The sequence below is a fragment of the Pantherophis guttatus genome, chromosome 1 (assembly GCF_059756535.1).
Source record: "Pantherophis guttatus breed Tessera chromosome 1, ASM5975653v1, whole genome shotgun sequence".
Taxonomy (NCBI): Eukaryota; Metazoa; Chordata; class Lepidosauria; order Squamata; family Colubridae; genus Pantherophis; species Pantherophis guttatus.
In genome coordinates, this window is record NC_142063.1 from 67,538,231 (window position 1) to 67,560,172 (window position 21,942).

Genomic DNA, 21,942 nt, shown 5'->3' on the forward strand with positions numbered 1-21,942 from the left:
GCTCATGTAAAAATGTTTCACTCATCAGGGTGAAGGATGCTTCTTGTGGAATTGGTCAGGCGTAAGCCACTTTCTATCTGTACTCATTCCTGCAATTCAGAATCTTTACATTAAGATGATGACTCTTATTCAAAACGTATTTTATAAAGTTTGCATACTTCAGGCCACATTCTGTGTTCTTGAAAATCATGACCGATGTCAAGCATGTTTAACTGTTTATGTGAAGATATCCTTCATATTAGCACTGCATCAGGAGCTACTTCCACATAGAGCTGTGGAGTGATCTAGATTTGAAAGAAAAAGGTGACAGAGAGCATACATGGAGATGCATGGCTCACCTGTTGGCATTTCCTTAGGATAATTTGTCTCTTCCTGAGTTGCATGAGCCCAGGAAAAACAAGTTTTGTTATTTTAAGCAGGTACAATACGTAGGAATGTGTCCTCATGGACATCTAAGTCACCTTTTCCCCATTTAAATCCAGATCTCTGCACAGCCGTATTGAACTATTTTGATTCCCAATTCCATTATTCCCGTGCTCTAATTTTTCTTGAGATACTGAAACTATTTGATAATTATTCTTGCATTCATGCATATTGTCAGGAAAAAAATAAAAGATTTATCCCACTGTTGATTAAACAGAAACGTGGTCATTCCATTTTGCTAGTGTGGCAGGAATTGATGGCATGATTTATAGTGTGTAAAATATTTCCATTTGAAACATTCCATTTTGAATCCGTTCTTTCAAGTTAAAAATCATTTATTTTGCTTTTGAAACAAGGTATTTTAATCCTTTTGAGGTGTTTTGAAACACCTTGTTTTGATGCTTGGAATTTAAGAGCGAGTATTTCAAAATGATTTGAATATAGAACATTTTACACATCCCTAGTGATTTGTATTTCAAAAACATGGATTTTATAAATGATTGAAAATCCGAAAAAGACATTTTCAAACAAATTTATTTGCTCCAAGTTCCAAACTTTTTGTGAGGGGGAAGATATGGAAATGGAAAGCATTTTTTTCCTCAGATACTGAAATATGGGATAATAGCTCCCTCTGGGACTCATGGGTAGAAACTATTAAAAAGTATTAGGGAGGTGAGTATCGGATACTTTTGATAAGTATAATACCTAGGAAGTTTAAATGAAACTGCTTCTGCATTGTTTTTCTTTCTCCTATTCATCAGGTGTAGCACTAGAACTGCAGATTTTTATTTTGTGGAGGAGATATTCAAGGAAAATGATGTTTTGATTCTCAAGACTGAAAATAAGATTTGATAATTTAATATAGATATAGATGTCATACATTTTGTATACTAAGAATGCTAAGTTAATTATGATGGAAGCCAACTGACAAAAATACTACATATTCATATGGCCAGTAGATCACTTTGATGTCTGTTCTGGTAATTCTCAAATGTGAGACTTGAGTTCTGGCTATAATATGGTTGTAGTTAAATTGTGCTTTTCAATGTTCCTCTTGGGAATTATTGCAGAAATTGTAAAGGTTGAATCTTGGTCTGAAAAGCAAAACTTGTATTAGTTGTTCACCTCTTGCTTATCTTGTAGATAGCTGCAAGTCCCTGGACCAGCTGAGCCTCACAATCCCAGTGGCAGGACATCCCGTTTCACCTGCCCATCCTCTCTCAGGATGTCCAGTACCCAGTGTGCCACCAGCTGCAGAACCTGTTCCTCACTTACAAACGCCAAACTCAGAGCCCCAGACTATGGCCCGTGAATGCCCGCAGAGCTCCAAGCCACCCAGCGGCTCTAAATCTGGCCTCCGGAATACCACTAGCTGCTTGCACGTATCCGACAGCAAAACAGTCGGAAGTCACTTGCATCCAAAGCAGCAACGGATCAACCGGAGGAGAGCCACAAATGGCTGGATACCCATTGGAGCGGCATCTGAGAAGGCTGTCTATGTTGTGGTAAGCATTCTGCAAATGACTTTTCTGTATATAAATAAAGAAGCAGTTTTATAGTAAAGAAGAAAAACAATTTAGGTTACATCAGGATTGCTTGTGACAGAATGTTTTATTGCCTTTTGGTGTAGGAAGAAAAGAATCTTACCTTTATTGTAATCATTGCAATCTAAATCTTAGCTATTTGGGACAGGAGCAGAATGCCTTGTAGCAATTTCTCAGCAAAGACAGCAAGGCAAAGAGGCTAGTCATAGCTTGTCTTTGACTTAACAGTCTTGCTCTGATAATTTTTAAAGTATAATTTGTCTGAAAAATATATTAGAAGACTTTCCTAGAAAATATTTAAATGACCTTTTTAAAAAAAAAATCAGAAAAATAATAGATTTGTTAAAAACTAAGTTAAACTGGAAATCTATAGATTATATTTATACATATGCACGTTTGTATAGGAGAAATAAATATTAGGTGCTGAAATGAAATATATTATACTTGTTAAGGAAGTACTGTATCTCTTTCAGTGCTGTTCACAGCAAAGTCTTCAAACATCAGCCATCTCTCTTTAGGCAATAAAATAACTGTCCTAATATTGGAAGCCAGTTTGGTCTAGTGCTGTGATGGTGAACCTATGGCACGCGTGCCACCTGTGGCATGCAGAGCCATATCTGTGGGCACGCAAGTGTTGCCCTAGCCTAGCTCCAGCGTGCAAGAGCGCTCCAGCCGCCTGATTTTCGGGCCTTCCGGTCCCACTGGAAGTCGGGAAACATGCCATTTCCAGCCTCCAGAGGGCCTCCGGGGGTGGGGGGAGATGGGAAGGCTGTTTTCGTCCTCCACAGGCTCCAAGAAAACCTCTGGAGCCTGGGGAGGGCAAAAAACGGGCCTACTGGGGCCACCGTGCCAAAAGCGGGGGGAGCGCGGGGGGATCACGTATATATGCGTGGGGGGCGGGGTGCATTGAATTATGGGTGTGGGCACGCATGCTCGCGACCCCCCATGCTCCCCCTGCTTTTGGCACGCAACGGCAAAAAGGTTAGCCATCACTGGTCTAGTGGTTAAGGCATCAGGCTACAAACCAGGAGACTGAATTCTAATCCCATTTTAGGCATGAAAACCAGCTGGGTGGCTTAAAGCGAGTGATTCTCTCTCGGGCCAACTGGGTTGTTGTAACAAAATTAAGAGGAGGAAGGAGTATTAGGTATGATAGTTGCCTATTTATAAAAATAATCTTGTCTCTCAGGTCAAAAATGCAGGAATTAGAAAGGGGGAAATTATTAATTTAAATTTAAAAAGATTTAAAATCTTTAATTAAAAAAGTATATAGTTCTAGCCCAATGTTGGGCCTCATTAATGGCAGAGATATTTCCGAACAGCAAGTCATTCTGTATGCATGTCAGTTTCAGGGTTATTATAAATTCCTAATATTATAAATTTATACTAATTTATAAATATAATTATAGAAATACAGGTATAGAAATATACTATACAAATATAAATATCTGTAAATTATAAATACTTTATAAATGTATATTATTATAAAAATAATAAAGGTGGGATGAAAAAATGTTTTTAAAAAGCTGAACCCTAAGAAGGTAGAATTCCTGTTTAAAAATTTACTAAGGTTTGATGATTGTCCACAACTATATCTTTACAAAAAAAAAAAAAAAATCTGCAAGACAGATTCTAAAACTGCACCACTAATATTCACCCATGTTACCACCAAATATGACATTGGAGTTACTGTATATTCAAATTCTGTAAACACTTCAAAATGGCATATGAGTCAATTAGTTGCAATCCCCTAAATAATTGATCATTTGATGGACTTTAATGGAGTTCTGTAATCTGCAATTGGAGGCAAGTGCTTCTCTACTGTAAAACCGTGCAGCAGCAGCCTCCATTCTTTTGGGCATCAGGGACCAGTTCTGTGGAGAGAGGTATTTCCATGGACCGGAGGAGGCGTGGTTTCGCACGCTGCCAGCATCCCACAGATGGGGCTTCACTTCTTTGTGCGACCCAGCTTCTGGCATGCCACGGCCCAGTGCTGGTCCACGGAGCAGAGGTTGTGGACCCCTGCTCTACAGAACAAGGTATTCTATAAAATCACTTAGAGGTAGTCCTTGATTTAGGACAGCATTTGTTTGTTTGTTTTTTTATAAAAAGTTTTTTATTAGTAATACAAAATTTAAAAAACCATTGGACATAGATATGACATCACTGGTTCCATACATCTTCCGTCACTTTACAGTAATATTAGTACTCATATAGACATATAGTTCTTAAGCTTTGTTCACTATTTAAGCATAATATGATATGATAGTAATACTTTTTCCCTTATTTCTGCATATTTATTTATCTCTTAAACATATCTTTATCTATAATAACATCTATATTTTTGTTCTAACACTATGCATTTGTCTTGCCTACCCTCTTGTTATCTATCCAATCATAAAATTGTTCCCAGATTTTGTACTACTTAATTTTGCTTTTATCCTTGAGTTCCTGGCTCTTCTGGCTCTGCCAGAAGGCTTGGAGCCCCAATGCGGGAGCATCACACTGGAGGTGGTTGATAGATTAAGAGGCAATCCTACACACACACACACACACACACACACACACCACCGGGTACCCTTTTCCTTCCCTCCCCATCGTTTAATTTTATTTTAACTATGATTTCATTTTTATTGTTTTAGAAATATTTATCCGTCAGGATTTTAATGTTTTAATACTGTAAGCCATCCAGAGACCTTTCAATACGAGTTGTGGGGAGCAAATAAATAAGTTTAATAAATAAATAAATGTCAGTGCAATGGGGCTGGGGGGGAAGGGTGCATGGCTGGGGAAGACACAGCAACCTTTCCACTGGAATCTGCATTGCCTTTCTTGGGAAGCAGCAAGGAAGGTTACAAATGGTGATCATGAGGTGCTGCAACTGATTGTAAGTGCAAATCGGTTGCCAAGTGACCAAATCTCAGTCACATGACCATGGCAGTGCTTGGAAAGGAAGAACTCCGAGGCCCATTTGTTGGTTCGGATATAGGTGGAAGACTACTTGTACTCAAATGTGCTTTCTATTTATGCTTTTTTCTTCTGAAATTCAGCCCTTGCAATCTTTTCTCAGTTCAGATTTTCTCATTTATATTTGCCTTTGGCACTCATGGCCACTTTTTACAAGTTATAATCCTGTAGATATATGGCTGGCTTCTTGGGCAACTTTATTTCCAGCATCTATCAGTAAATGCTAGATCTGTGCAGAATAAAACTACACCCATTCATGACATAATAGATAAATGCACGGATCTAGCCAGAGTAATAAATGAGTCTACTCCCATGAAACTTTTGTCCAGTCACTGTCCCAGGCAATATCTTGATTTTCTGAAGAGTTGAGTGAAATGAAATGACTGAAAAAAATGTTTGATTGTGGCCAAAAACCAGAAACCACAACCAAACTTTGGTAAGAGCTCATGTTTTGAGACCCCTTTAGTGGCAATACAAACAGCAAAGTTCTCCTCTGCAGTTATTGTGTCCATTGATTCTATCTAGCAACTAAGTTCAGAGTGACCCAGAATCTTTTAGGAGAGGATGGGTAAAACAAACTCCCTGCAAATATCCCGCATAAATGAGAAAATTTCCTTGCAGATAAAGTAACCTCTGTCTGCTCTGGTTTGGATGCCAATGGAGAGAGTCCATTTCAGAGAGTGAGACATTGCTTGGTGTTGCTACTTAGAAAACATTTGATCTTGTGGAGTCCAACCAAGGAAGTAGATTGAATCCCCTGAAATACTAAATCTGCCTCCTGCATGTCCTTTCTGGCTTGTTTGGGTTGCATGGGGAGATGTAAGCAGCTAGCTCCAAGAGATCATCTTGGGGCAGGCATAATGCCACCTGCCTTTAAAAAAGGGAGGTAGTACATTGTCTCCCATTTGGACAATTCTTGCCTTGTTTCTAATCTCTTTCCTTCTTCAAACATGTGGTGGGAAATTAGCAACAAGAGATTTCTAGATGAAATCTTACCATCAGGATTCATACTTGATCATGGGACAGAAATGGCATTGGTCGCTAGAACTTTAGTGGTGGTGATGGGGAGCGCATCTCATATCAGTGTTTCATACCAATGCCTGTCCAGCACCTCTCTCTCTCCCTCTCCCCCCCCCCCGAATTTGATTCTTTCTTTGAGCATCATTTTTATTCCAGATCTTATTACTTTGAATATCAAGATTGGTAACTTATTTCTCACAGATTTCTTTCGGCAATTCCTTTTTATTTTGTAGCCACACCATTGTAAACATTCTGAAAACTTATTTTCAGAGGAATTCTAAAAGCACAGGAAATATGGTGCAACATACTTTTTCTGGTAACACATGGAACATATTAGAAATGTACAATAGCAGTGAGAGAAGGAGAACTGTTATCTATGGACAAATCTATATAAAAGTGTGCATTTATGTACATACTATAGCTAGAGTTGGTATCAATTTTTCTATTTTGAAACTTCTAACTATAACACACATTTTGTATAGATCTTTATTATGTGTGTGGGCAAAGAAATGTAATAGCACAAAAAGATTTCATTATGTAGGATTATCCACATATGTCCACACATAGATGTTTGGTTACAGTGCTTATAGCTGACTAATTTTTTTTCCCCTTCACTCAATTCTCGAAGACTGCCTGGACCAGTCCCTGCATTTTCTTGACAAGGTTTTTCAGAAGTGATTTATCTTTCTTCCTTAAGGCTGAGAGAAAGTGACTCACCCAAAGTCACCCAGCTGGCTAGGTGCCCAAGGTTGAATTAGAACTCAAAAGTCCCCTGGTTTCTAGCCTTGTACCTTAACCACTAACCATACTGGCTCTAGTAGAACAAATATCTGGCAACAGTTCTCACATGGCAAAACTTATTTTCAATGCACATCTTGGGAACCAGCAAATAAGGATTTAAAAGTGTAGCAGGCATGGTCCTTCAATCGTTTAACTCTTTGCAGCCAAGAGCAGTTCAGTATCAGTGGTCACACAATAATGATTTCTACACCAGACAGGTTAAAATGGATTAATGGGGTATTAGCCCTACAGTCTCCCACAGAGCCAGGCATGAAGAAGCTCCCCTTTTGTCCGGCCTTGGTCCTTAAAATGAATCTGAACTAAGTAAGGTGACTTGAATATTTCTTCTTCTCAGCTTTAGTAATCGTTACCTTTCATTTGAGCAGCATGTTTTGCTTCTGAAATTAACCCGCTGGGAAGAGAGAAGCATCCTGCTGTTTTGTATGATCCGTCTTCTCCACGGGCTCTTTAGCAATAAAGACACCCTTTTTTGGCAGGAAGCTGTCTACTTGGCGTAGGTGGATTAGTGGAGGCTGCTGGTGTCTGTTTCTCAGTATTGTTTTTGCAGACTCACTCCTTTTCTTGGCGCTCTCTCTTGTCAATATTTGTAGAATGAGCCAGAACCAGCTGTTCGTAAGAGCTACCAGGCCGTGGAAAGAGATGGAGAAATCATTCGGGTTCGGGATACAGTCCTTCTGAAATCAGGGCCACGGAAGAAATCGATGCCTTATGTGGCTAAGATATCTGCCCTGTGGGAAGACCCCAAAACAGGTATTGAGCACAAAACATAATGGTTAATTATATGATGGATGTTAGCTGTGTAATAATGTACTTGTTTACAAAACATTTGTGGAATTGGGAGTGGTGTGTGTGGGTGTGTGTGTGTGTGTGTCTGTCTGACAGTCGTTCTGCATATCATTCCCTGTGTACCTGTCTACCAAAGGCCCAGTGTGACAGAAATCCCTAGAATATAAAAGGCATATAAATGATTCAGGCAACCTATCTGTATCCATGATGGTAATACTTGCAAGCTTGGGTCAGGTCAGGAAGATCCAAGATAAGAAATTAAATTAACCTGGAAGTCCAGTTGGTAACCTGTGGAGCTTTATTTCATTCACTTTAATAAGACAGTTGATGCCTATAGACATTCTCAGCCATCCAGGTCATGATTGTCCCAAAGGTGCTTTTTCAAAAGGCAACTTTTTTCCTTGATGATGTCTGCATCTCATCTGAGTTCTGACTGAGCTTCTTGGATGAGAAGCAAAACGTCTTCAAGGAAAAACAAAGTCCAGTTGCCTTTTTAAAAAGCATCTTTGGGAGAATATAATTGATGGTGATCCCTAATCATTAGCCCAATGGGAAAGGAACAGCCTATATCCCAAAATTATATTTATTTCTTATTTTCTTTTCTATGGCATCGTGGCCTTTGTTTAATATTACTAAATAATCAAGTAAAAAGAAATCAAGTTATCTTCTGTTTCCTAGATGACAGACTACAGATGATGTTAGCCTAATTAGAGTTTCAAGATATTCCTGCTGTGGAAATATTTTGCGGGAGCTGCTGTTCCTGATGTCAACTTGCCAAAATCAGTGCAGCTCTTTTTTTAAGTTGGCAAATAGGTGCCTTATTACTAAAATTAAAGGCATTCAGAGGCTTCTGCTCTGAAATGAAGACAAGAGTAAACAACTCTGTCCCTGAATTAGGTTTTGTATGGGCAAAACTGCCTATGTCTCTTACAACAGATAATTACATCCGGTTGGTCAGTAGTCACCCATACATCACACACACCCCAAAAAAATACTCCAAAGTGGAATCTTTCTGAAGCTTTTCAGCTTACTTTATTTCCTAAGAAACTTTAGATATTGGTTCTAATAATTAGGGACGTACACCCTGGAAGCCATTGCACTGATTTTGCCAGGTTAACATCAACTCCCAGAAAATATTTCCACAGCCAGAATGCTTTGAACCTCTAATTAGGCTAATGTTCTTTATAGTTTGTCATCATGCTGCCAGAGAATTGGAAATAAGAAATAAAAATATTGGGGGGGGGGGGGTATAGGTTGTTCCTTCCCCATTGGTTTAGTGGTTAGGGATCTCCATCAATTGTATTATTGATGAAAGTAGATGGGCCATTTTCAAAATGCTTTCATTGAAGCCAGTTAGACTATACTTGCATCTCTCCATAACTGAGGATGTGGGGGAAGGGAGTGTACTGTTAACATGCAACACAAGCAGGCAGTTTGTGGTGCTGAATTTGAATTAGTTCACGATGTTTATAGATTCTCAGAATTATTTCCACATATTTTAAAAATGCAAACATGCCTAGTAAAGCTAGGGGCAAAAGAAAATTAGAAGGTTTGCATGGGGCACTCAGTTCACATTAACATCTCTTTCAATTGCAAAGCAGGCTGACATTTCTATGGATTGAGGTGGCATGATCTCTCTTCTTTGTGCATCTCACACATTGGGTGATGAGTCTTCAGAGAGTCAGTAATGGAAATTTCTAGAACTGCAGATGGTTTCTTTGGAAGCTTAACATCCAGTCCACATCTGAGAATGTTCTCCATTGCTTCCATTAGTTTCCTTCTGACACTTTAGCATCATCTGGATTCTTCCCTTCTCAAAAATGTGCTTAGTGATTCAGATGTTGTTTTACTATTTTTGCTTGCTCCCCTGCATCTTTCACTGAGGTAAGGTTTTGAAGGAATCCTCTGAAGATGTGGGGCAAAGGCACACTTCAAAAACTAGGCTAGCAAATTGCTCCCTATCAACAACCATTCTTTCTGTCTGCTAAGACTAAGAGAGCCTCATGTCATAGAAAGCTGTCTTGGTTGTTAAATAAGCTTGAAAAACACCATTTGCTCAAGTGTGAGGCTCTGTTTACGGGAGAAGGTCATTCTCATATCTGTTTGGGCTTCAGAGATAATGACAGTGGAAACTATGCCAGTCACTTCAGAATCAATAGCTCCAATTTGATCTTCAGTGCTAACCACTTTTATGGGTTCAGACTCAACCTGTGTGCTGATCTCATATTATTTTTTTACTATTTCAAGCACGTTACTGAATTTCCCATTCCAGTCGTTTGTCCGGTGATCTTCCTGGTTAAAAAATAGTCTTCAGTACAAAGTCCCTCTTGTGATACTATATCAAATGTGTCCTCTTTTGGGCCTCATTCAACTGCATCACTTGAGAGGATTCATTTGCCATAGCTCTCTCCTTGCCTTCAGGTTTGATAGAACCTGAATGATTTTCTAACACAGAGATTCAACAGTCCAGACAAGTTGCCAAGAAATCATGTTCTTCTCAGTCCAGGTCATCCTGTTCTTACTAAGAGTTGCCAGGAACTTCCTCAACTCTTCCTATTACGGCTCCTCTGTTGAAGGATCTTTATATAAACTAATATAGATCCTGTTTCTCTATTTTTCTTCCTGGCATTGTTATCTTTCCAGTGGCATCATTTAAGGACCAGATTTCAATGTGAATTCTACCAATCTGCCCCATTGGACATCACCACTGATACCTTCAAACTTTGCCTGCATATGTTCATTCAGATTCTGAGCATTATCACTTTGACACTTTTCCACATAATCAGACTACCTATTTCACTCTTTCATTTATCTCCTGACTCCATAGCATCTATTTCCTGAATTACAAATTACCTTGAGAACATGCATGAAATTTAAGGGTATTAATACTATCTAACAAGAGCCTTGGTAGTACAGTGGTCTAAGGCACCCTGTTATTAAGCTGGTTATTAAGACCAGCTGCCTGCAATTACTGCAGGTTCGAATCTCACCAAGGCTCAAGGTTGACTCAGTCTTCCATCCTTTCTAAGGTAGGTAAATTGAGGACCCAGTTGTGGGGGCAATAAGCTGACTTTGTATAAATATACAAAAGGATGAAGGCTATTGCTGAGCACATTGTAAGCCGCCCTGAGTCTCCGGAGAAGGGCGGCATATAAATCAAATTAAAAAAAAAAAAACACTTGATACCAAATTCTGTTATTATAGATGCTTCTCAAATCTCAGGCTTACTAAATCTAGTATATTAAAGGAGAGGCTGTTACATCAGATTCCTGGGTTCTTATTATAATTTGAGTATGTAGCACAATCTTTTTAAGGATTTGTTTGTCATTCTCCCTTATTCTTCATGTTAAGGTTCTTGAGATCTTCCAGAAGTTTGCAGTAAAGTCAGCCACATATATTCTAGTCTTCAAAGCTTTTAGTTCAATAGTTTCTTTAGAGATGATAAAAGAGATGGATTTAAGAAACTGAAGCACTTCAATGTGATAGAAAAATGTAGATAATGATTCTTCAAAACCTCCTGCCTTTATTAAAATTGGTTTGTATTAATTGATTTACAACATGCCTGTTCTCCCATTTCAAACGTTACAACACAGGAAATATCATTTAGTAGATGTTCTTTTCTTTAGTTTCTAAGGTATTCCATGATTACTCATCTCTGTCTTCTGATTATCCAAATATACCTGTCAGAGACAATTGTTGCTCTTTTTAATCCATCTTTGAAAACAGATCCATAGAACCCTTCATCTTCTCCATCGTTCAGGCTTTGAGATGTCTTATTTGCATTCTGCTGTATCGTTTCCCTTCATAGGGGCAATTCTAGATTCACACTGACCAGAATACTCTGGAAAAATGCTGTAAGCCTTCCCCAGCTGGCTCAATAAATACCGTGACTTGTGGATTATGGCAGTTTCTATTTCAGGATTTAGTCCACAAAGCTTTCTGTATTTAACTGTTCTCAGTTATAACTCCCACAATCATCATCTGAAAAGCTGACTTTGTCACCTGTGCAGCTTACACTTCATTCTTGTGTAGGGTTGAATCTTCCTGGAGGATTCACAACTGACATCCCCATCCTAGTTGAATTACCCACTGCAAAAGCTTCCTAATTAATGAATATGGGTGTCACCTGTTTGCTCCTCTTATGTTAATCATTTAGAATTTTTGGCATTCTTCAGTTATGTACAAAGTTCAGTCCTATGTTTTGGAGTCAGGTGGACCAGCTGTTTTTGTATATCAACAAAAATGAAGAATTCGTTCCTCATTCATGTTGCAACTAATCTAGGATATCAGTGTTTAATCCACAAGACATTGCCTAACCATCCCACAATAAATAGTTCTCCTAACACATGACAAGGAAGGGAATTAACCCAACAACCCTTCAGATAGCAGCATGGGTTTTTTGCAGTTCTCTTTCCAAGTAAGGACTATGTCTCACAACCTGACCGAACAGTGCTTATACTAATAAAGAGGCTTCTTTTTCTACTTGTATTTTGGCAATTGGAACATTTCAGTGTCCATCAAAGTGTATATTTAAATTCTCCTTTTTTGTGAAGTCAGGTAAACTTTCCTTATATTTTGTACATATGTATTTAGCTAACCGTTTTGCCTACCATATAAAAGTGATCATTTCTTGCTTGGTGTTCTCTCCTTTTATCAATGATCTCATCGCCTCTTACTCTGTTAAATCACCATTTCATCATTCATCTCTTGTCTTTTCCTGTTTGATTGCAAAACTCAAAGAACAGTTCTATAGCTTCTTAACTTTAAAGTTGTTATCGGTTACCTCAGCTTGCACTCCTCATTCCTTGAGTATTGATCAATTCTGTTTCTGATTTAACAAAGAATTTTGTTAAAAAAAAATCACAAAACTCACATCAGCCTTTTTTTTCCAAGCTAATTTCTTTTTGCCGTTCAAGCAAACACAATCCCTTTGAGTAATCCCTTTGCTTGCAGACATCAGTCAGACTTCGGGCAACTATGCTGGTTGTGCTGCTTCCTTTTACCCTTCCTCTCAAATGCTTCTGTGATGTGAGGAGCCCATGAAGAGTTTCCCAGTGTCAGTGCAAATGATTTTCCAAATGAGTGACAGTTATAACTCTGCTACATTTGATCAAAGGGGGAAAAAAGCCTCTTTGCCATGTCATGGTCCAGCAAGTCTTCTTATATAGCCTTTGCCTCCTGGCCAACCAATGGTATACTAAGTCTTGTTCTGGAACATTTCTTATTCTCTCACTTCTGTATTTTGCAAAATTGTAATTGTAATTGTAGCTTTCTATATCATAGAAATGTAAAAACTGCATGTAGCCCTCACTGTCCTGTTTGACGCTCCAAGAGCTATTCCCTCAGTAGAAATGGGAGGATGGGCAACTATTCTGAACCTTTTTCTCATGCTCTGAGCTTGGGGAGTTAGATTCCATATGAAACAGCAAGAAGTTGTGGACTGTGTGGCCTTCATTAAACATCATTATCTTGATATTAGAATTGGAACTTCATTGAGGGCAAATGATCCATCTTTTGTTCAATTACTCAAATGTGTATTGCACAAGGAACTATGAGAATAATAGTTTGCTTATACAACCCGCACACCATCTTTGCTCAAGTAGACTGCACTTTTTTCCTGTTTTGTTCTTCTTCAATCTGGGGAAACTGAGATAGGTGAGAAATTCCCACTAAAAACATCTTCTGCAGCTCTCACTAGCTACTAGTGTTGGTTATGCATGGAGGCATTTGCTATATGTATGAATGCATTAGTGAGCACTATTAGAGGTAAGTCTTTATGTTCTACTTCATGCTTGTGTGTTAGAGTATTTAAAAAAGAAAAACTACTTCATTTCTTTCTAGGGGAATTGATGATGAGCCTCCTGTGGTATTATAGACCAGAGCACACTCAGGGAGGCCGTAATTCTAGCATGCATCAGGTGAGTATTTGGCCATGATGATCAGGAATGGAAGTCCAGGACATTAAAACGAGTCAGCAAAGACTGCTTGATGTGATGGTTCTGATGTTTCTAATCCTTCTTTAATCGCTTATTTGCAAAGAAAAGGAGGATCATTTTATGTTCCTGCTTTAACAAATACTTAGTGTTTATTTACAGTTGGGCCACTTCTTTCTAGATATGGGAACATTTCCACTGTTTCATAAGCCGGAAAAAGTAGCAAAGACTACATTAAAGACTAACACATTTATTGCCTTGGGTGTTTTTGCTGTACCAAACTAACATAGCTGCCCTCTGGAATAAGTCGAGAAGTAATTTGAGTGGCAAGACATTTAAAGACTTTCCATTACCTCACCCCAAACATTCATAATTTTATAAACAATCCTAAATTACGCTGAAAGTGTCCTTTTATCTCTGTGAATTTGTTACAGAATAGTTCTTGTTCATATTTTAAACTTGGCTTTCCTTCACTTTAAGACACGAAAAACTATGAAAGCATTCGCTTTTGAAACTGCAAGGTTATCTTTAAAGGCTGGATTTTTTTCCCCCCTGCTAAAACCTACAGCATATTGTTATAGTGCTACTTTCCCAGATTAGTGTTTTATAGTACAATAAATGCAGAGGTTCTCTATCATTATGGTAATTTTGGTCCATCTATATGTTCTTTTTCTCTGTTAAGACTTCAGTAGCAACAAAAAAAAAAATCACCTCTTCCTCTCTCCCCAACTAGCTATTTCTATTATTAACTGTAATTCCAAATACAATGACCCCCTGATAGGATGATCCAACCAGCTTTGATGCTTTCAGATCTAAAATTTCTAGACTAACCCAGTGAAAATATAAATGCTGTTGCCTTTTAGTTTAAAATTGAGCTTTGAGGGAGTGAGAACTTTGAAGAAAAGGCCATAATTGATTTGAAGTGTTGTCAGGTTGATCCCAGAAATTAAAATATAAGAGTTACTTGAAAATGAAGTCTTCTTCTGGTCAAATTATATAAGCGAATGAATAGGCAGTTGAAGGCTGTGAAATGTCTATGCATATTTCTGAACTGGCAGACTTCCATTTTAGCTAGATACTTTACATTTCATAAAAAATATAAATGCTAATATATAATCTATTTCAATTACATTTCTTTTTTAGCTTCCTCAAAGAAGTGCTGTTTAAAGTGCTGTTTTTTCATGCACACATGAAATGCCTGGTATAACAGTTACATAACTTAATGTATTGATAGGTTGTTGTAAATTCTCTCATAAATTAATGTGAATAAGTACCGGTACTGGCATCCACCTCCTTTTCCCTACATCTAAGGAACTAAGGTGAGGTAGAAATTATTAGTCATTAAATGTATGCATTTAAACTTCAAAAAACCTGATGTGCTATTAAGTGCTGGGATAGGACCAGAGAGATCCAGGTTCAGGGTTCAAATCTACCCCGGATGTGAAAGTTCACTAGGTAGCTTTGGGCCAATTGTTATTTCTCAGATCAATTTACCTCAGGATAGTTCTTATGAGAAGAAAATTAGAAGAAGGAATGCTTTGATGCTGCCTATAGCTCCTGAAGTAAAAGCAGGATATACATTTACTAAATAAACAAATATGTTCATTATTGCTATGTTATAACATAGAAGTCAGCTAATTGGACACTTAGTGCAGTATCTCATTTTTAAAAAACAGAGACTAATATTGCCTTCGGTAGCCTTAACATTTCTTTTTTGCTTTTAAACCACCCCTGTTAATAAAACATTAGACCCCACACTAGTAGCCTAATCCCTGGGGCCCTCAGGCAGTAAATATATTCTTTGATTAAAATGTGCATCTCGGCGATGAAAAGTTTGCCTCACTTAGTATATGAGCTCAGAAGATTACACTCCAGAAGGTAAACGAAAAACCCACACTCTGAATGCTTTATATGTGACTTGAAAATGTAACCATTAATGTTCAAATCATCACATGTTGGTCTCCTAGTACAATCGACCTACTTCTTGGTAGAACTGGGCTTAAAGATGTAAACTGAAGAGCATGTAAAAATAAGATATATACTTTAACACACCACAGATAAAAACATGCGATAGAAGAACGTCCTTGCCAGACTCTGATCCCCTTGTACACTTTCTTGCAGAATGAGATCTTTGCATCCCGACACCAGGATGAGAACAGTGTGGCCTGTATAGAGGAAAAGTGCTATGTTCTGACCTTTGCAGAGTACTGCAGGTAGGTGGTGCTCTTACCATGCTTGTTTTATGGTCTCTGTGCTCCCTCAGAACAGTTCCGGAAGACGGTTTGTTTGTTTGTTATTGGTAAGGTTTTCTCTCTCCCGATCTCTCTTGGTAGTTGTGGTTTGTTGGCATCACAGATCGTTTTAGTACGGAGAGAGGGGGGAGGGGGGGAGGGAGAGAGAGAGAGAGATGATCCATAGACTGACATGTTATAATCAAGCTATTGTGGCATTTTCACAGATGTCCTAATGAGATCACCTTGGCATTTTTTTCCAGATATTTTTTGTATGTGCCTACTAGCATATGCATACCTAGATCACTAAAAGGATTGGTCTATGTTTTGCACCAGCCTCACCCAGCAAGGGTTGCAGGTTTGGTAATTCAGCCTATATGGAAGGCCCCAGATTGCCCATCCCTGCTGAAGACATAGCAGTAAAAAACATACGGAAGCACAATTGGCCCTTCCAGTCCAATTATTTGGCCTTTCAGCCGGATGTATTGATTTTGCTGTATTTTTATGAGTTTGGATATTTTTGCATTATGTATTTGTTCTGCAACATCCACTGTCATTTGACAGTGTACAAGAACTACGAGATAAATAAGTGAATGAATAAAATGTACCAGATCCAAATGTCTTTATAAATATGTTTGTGCTTTTGATCTTGGAGTAGGGATGCATGGGAAGGAACAATGGGACCATACTGTTATTTTTACTCACTTTTTTCCTCAAACGTTTTGCCGATATATCCTGAGCCAACTTTTGTAGATCTGGAACCCACAGCTCCAAATCTACAAGAAAAAGAGCAATGTAATCTACTGTGGGATTTTCTTCCCCTTTTATCATACTGCAAGATTGTGGCACTATGGTGGCACAGTGGTTAGAATGCAGTATTGCAGGCTAACTCTGCCCACTGGCAGGAATTCAATCCTAACCAAGGTTGACTCAGCCTTCTATCCTTCCAAGGTCAGTAAAATGAGGACCCAGATTATTGGAGCAATATACTATCACTGTAAATTGCCCAGAGAGTGCTGTAAAGCACTATAGAGCGGTATATAAGTCTAAGTGCTATTGATATTACTATTGTTATTGTACAGTAGCTTGTAGACCTTATATAGCCCTTGGAAGGCTACTGGGAGCCCTGATGGGCCACCAGGGCTCCCAGTAGCCTGTCCAACAGCTGATTGATGGGCAAACAGCAAAAGATTGCTGAAGTCCCACTGTCAAGTGATTTGAAGGTGTATCACTAAGTGAAAGGAAGGAGGAAGGAAGGCTCATGACTCCCTTTTTCATCATATAGCTTTCTTGGAACTCAGCAGTTTTTGGCTTGGGGCAGGGAAAAGATTTTTCACTATGTGCATATATGTGTGTGAGAGAGCGCACAGCCACTAGGCAACTTGCCACTAGGCAACCATAATGGCTAGAATAGAAAACAGAGTCTTTGCATTGGAAAAACTAAATAACTAAATAAAAGTAAAATTTGATAAATCCCTGAGTGAATGAAATATGCTGAGTGAATGAAAACTGCTGTCAAAGTAACCACTAGCATCATTACCTGGCTGTCTTGCAGATTTTGTGCCTTGGCAAAGCGTCGCGTGGAAGGGATTCCAGGCAAGAAAACGGTGATGGTGCCTCCTTCTGAAGAGTATTCCACCCCTGCCCATCGCAAGGTGCCAGAGGACACTGATCCGGAGCTGGTTTTTCTCTGCCGTCACGTCTATGATTTCAGGCATGGACGCATCTTGAAGAATCCACAGTAACACTACTGTGGCGTTAAGTGAGCAACGATAGCAGGCCATTAGGCAGGCTAAGCTCTTTGTCCATGTAGGGGCCTCCTTTGGTGGAGTGCTGCCCACGGGCACTGCATAACAACCCCGAAGCACTCAGTCCTCTACATCTGGGAGCAGATTTCCTATTAAGGCAGATCTTCAAAGCACAGCACTTCATATAAAAAGCATAAGTGGAAATATATATCTATAAAGAAATGTGTGTCTGTATATAGATATAGGTGCTTGCTTCTGTAAATCTATATCTATATATCTGTACAATGAGCTTCATATACTGGAGGGAGGGGGGAAGGGAGGATAAAAGTGGATAAAAGCCAGTAAACTGACTCTAGAGCCAATCTTGTTGGGGATGAGTAGAACATACTGAAGGAAAACTTCAGTGTAGAAGTAAATCAAGCTATTAAAAGGTTCCTGATGTCATGTCCTTCTAAAAAGAAGAAGGACATATATCCTTTTGGTTAGTATAATACTGAAAATGGAGATGAGACCTTGCTTTGGGAGCCATCAATACACTGAAAATCCTTCTCATATTCTACATGCATACTACTTGAGAAGGACTCAAGTATTTTGTATTGTGTGATTGCCCAGTCCAATTGTTGCTTCAAAGCAGAAAGTGGGAAAGATGTAATAGATCACCTCACACCATTATGAGAAGCTGCATATCCTTCTAAGATTGAAGCTCTAGGCCAATTGCTTAGCATTAATTTACATTGACATCTATAGGACCTATTTCCGAATAAATGCCATAAAAATCAGGATATCAGGAAACAGGCCCAGCCTTAAAGATCATGCTTATTGGGCACAGCAATGGTGAGGGTGATAAGGTGGCACTTGAAAAGTTCTCAGAGTTTGAGACATAAATAACAGCTGCTACGATACTGATCTCTTCTCTCCACAAACTTAGAGAGGCCTGCCTATTTTGGGCAGAGGTAATTTATTTTATTTTCCTTTCCACATCCCATTTTCTTTACTCTCATATACAGTCCTCATAGAACCTGGATTTGCACACTCATCTAACTTGGGAGGGCTAGAAGCCAGAGTTAAGAAACGATAGCATAGTGCATAGTGCTTGAGTGTCAGTCTTTGAAACAGGCATCGTAACCCAACTGAGTCTGTTTTTGCCTGCCTACCTCTCTTCTCTCCCACCCACCCTAGAATATCTTAACACTGACATATGAACATGCCCATGATGGTGAGACTCTGGCTTCCAAAAGGAACTGGCCAATGAGAGGTTTGCATTTTGAGAAACTGCTACTTGATTCTCACAGATACTTCTGCCTCTTGCCTTACATGTATAGCTCTTAGAATACTTTAGTTTAGCTTTAACACAAAGCTGTTTCAGTTAATTCTAAAGCAAACCAAAGGACAGCATAAGAAGAGTCCACCCAATCAGTCAACACCAAGCTGGGATTCCATTTGTAGATTGCACTAATTCGAAAGGAGAATCAACACTGTATTAGTCCATGTACCTGCTGACAGCCAGAGTTGCTCACCTGAACTAGGGACCTATGTAGTTGCTTTTTTTTTCCCTTTTGTAAGGGGTGAGGGAGATTTAATTAGTGTTCAGTTATTATCGAAGTATACTACGGCTTTAATATTGTTATCTTTTCAAGTAGAGTTAGCACTATATCTTCTGACCCTCAGGCTAGAAGCAAGAGTTTGGCCACCAGTGCTCTATATCTGTTCTGGAGAAAGTAGCCCTACCATATTCAGCTTCTTGTGTGTTGACACAAATGGTACCTGCAGACTTGCTCTACATACCAAAGAGGGGAAATGATGGGGGGAAAACTGTGAAAAAGTCTAACCGATGGTGGATAGCAGAGATCAGGTAATGATTGCATTCCATCAGGAATGGGTATATTCCTGTTTGGAGGAGGAATCTTCCACCCTAAGGCTGAGCATGAATTTTTCCAAGCTTGCTAGTGTCAAGAGTAGTGGCTTCCTTTTTATCAAAACCGCTGCTTGGGCACATAGAAGGGCTCTTGGTTAACTAGGGCTACAAAGCATATCTTGTGACAGCACAGGTATATGGAACTGAAGATTCCGTGCAACTTTTCTTCATGCAGGGGAAAGCAACCCTGGAGGGGGAACTGTTTGATGGAAGGGGTAAGCATTGGGGGCAGTATTATATGCTCTGCAGCCATGGCCTGTTCTTCCATTTGCCAAGTCAAGGAGGGAAAGGTAGAGATAAAGGGACAGTTCTTCAATGATCTGGGTTGGAGTGTGTATGAAGAGTTGGCTAGTCTGATCTATGCAGAATCAGATTCGGATTCTTTTTTTCTTTCTTCTTAACTAGAAATGGGAGAGAAACTGTAGTGCCAGAGAGCCTCTTCCCAAAAAGATATTTTAGAATTCATGGTGTGGTGGCTGGAATCCTCAGCATGGTGACTTGAGACCCAGATTCAGGGCAGCCTTCCTGCCCTCATGAAAGGACGATGAAATTTAGCTTCAGAAACAGAGCAACTTTGTAAAGTCCTGATTTCTGTTGCTACTTCCTCTCCCTCCTTTCTCTGGCTTCTCCAGGCAGGAAAGCAACAGTAGTCTAAAAACAAACAAAATATTTTTTAAAAAAAGTAGTTACCTACCCAATTCTGAAATAGGGTTGGAGCCCCTTTTCTGGAGAACAGAAACCCAAGACCTTCCCTGCTTCTGATAATTGTCAGAATCTACTTCAGGCCAAGAATATTGTTTTAAAGATTTGTGTAGTTGTTTTATGCTGTTTGCAGACAGCATGTAAATGATTTGAAATGTCTTATCTTCAATGAAAATATTTCATGCTTTTTTAATCTATTAGATATGGAAATATTTTTGAAACTGAAAATGCAGTCAGTAGAATTTAAATTGAAATGTAATACATGTAAAATATATTTTAGTTGATAATTTTGTAAAATGCACTTTTTGTGTCTCTTCCCTTGTTTCCCAGATCTGTATTTCAGTGTTTACAGATGGAATGAGAACATTCCCTATACTCTCCTTCTGTGAAAAAGATATATTAGAAGTAATTCTTAAAAATAAATTTGAGAAATTGTATTGACTTAGAAAACAAAACTAAAGCCGTTGTCTAGTTTTTATTACGGGTGCTGTATGTATTGGTGTGACTGCACAGTAACAGGAAAAGACATTGCGTTTATTTTATTAATTAAATGGATAATCCTGCCATACACTTGAAGTGGCTCACAAATAGTGGTATATAAAATACATTTATTCTTTAAAGTTGGATGAACCATGCACATTTTCATCACACAATATTTCATATTAGGAGGGAGACTCTGCTTGATGTCAGCACTTCTCTATCAACTTCCCTCTGGTCCTTGGAGGAAAAACGCATAATAAATGTCAAGCTCTCTTTGCCCAAAGTTTCCCTATTCTTGACTTCCAAAATAGGGGAGTGGCAGAGTAGCTGCAGTAATCCTGAGCCTGAGGCTGAAATTAAGAACCCTTTTCTTAATGAAAGATTCTTTTAAGCTGCAAGCAACAGCCCACACTCAGAGAACAGAAGGTTATATTTTGAAGATTGAACTTGGAGAGAAGCAACTCTACTTCAGTTTTCATTCTGTTCCCCTGCAGCATCTGATCTCTTGGTGATGGGTCCTTTTAAGTCTCTTCATCACGAGCACTTGAAGCAAAACAAACAGCAAGCACATTCCTGTAAGGGTTGGTGTTAAAGCAGACAAAGAAGTGAGGTGCTTGAATAAAACATTGAATGGGTCTGTTAAGAGGCTTCGGAAGCATTTCAAGAGCTTTGCTAGTGAATGACAGCAATGTGTTACGGGTTTTCTGTTAGAGCAAATGAGCAGTGCAAAGCAAGAAGGGATGGTGAAATACATTAAACATACGTTAGGGCACTATTTTATTGCAGAATGCCACTAATGCAGCTTTTCCCCACTTGCTAGTGTAAAAATACACCAGCTGCATTTCTGCATTTAATTCTGTTATGCAGGACAGTTAAAACAAGATTTTCAGAGACAGGCAATTAAATGGTAAAGAAGTGCCATCTGGTGGCAGAATAGCAATTTGGAGAAGCATCTCAGTCTTACCCACTTAAGGAACCGATAAATTGAGCAATCATTGCTTGACATGCTGTGCTTCATTTTTAAAGGCAGGAGCCTTCCTTTGGCTTCGAATGGTGGGGCCAGGATCTGCATATCAAAGAAGGGAGGTGGAACAAGGTCCAAAACTAAATTTATTTTTCATTTAATTAATTTAATGTAGCTAAGGTAAGTGTTATGTAACATAAGCAACATTTACGAATGCCCATCATCTGTCCATTTTAAAGTTACAAAGTGCCATCAGCTTTGCAAGAGAAGGGCCAGTTCTGCAATCCACATCCCAGGATTTCTAGAAGGGATCTGCTACTCTTAAACCTCAGATTGGACAGACCTGTTGTGTGAGGAATTAATTCTAATCAGAGGTGTGAGAATTCAACACACGCACAAAATCCCTTTCAGTAGTACTCGAGATAAAT

General features: G+C 38.9%; 1 protein-coding gene across 5 annotated transcripts in view; it reads left to right on the forward strand.

Annotated features, from left to right (window-relative positions):
- Positions 1 to 20,525, forward strand: part of BAHD1 (bromo adjacent homology domain containing 1) — a 74,512-nt gene extending 53,987 nt beyond the window's left edge. For all 5 annotated transcript variants that reach the window (XM_034417861.3, XM_034417860.3, XM_060687467.2 and 2 more), the window contains exons 3-7: positions 1,567 to 1,928; positions 7,346 to 7,505; positions 13,383 to 13,459; positions 15,596 to 15,687; positions 17,261 to 20,525. In XM_034417861.3, coding sequence (XP_034273752.2) covers positions 1,567 to 1,928; positions 7,346 to 7,505; positions 13,383 to 13,459; positions 15,596 to 15,687; positions 17,261 to 17,450 — 881 coding nt within the window. In that variant the 3' untranslated portion in view covers positions 17,451 to 20,525. The remainder of the gene's footprint in view (positions 1 to 1,566; positions 1,929 to 7,345; positions 7,506 to 13,382; positions 13,460 to 15,595; positions 15,688 to 17,260) is intronic.
- The last annotated feature ends 1,417 nt before the right edge of the window (positions 20,526 to 21,942 follow it).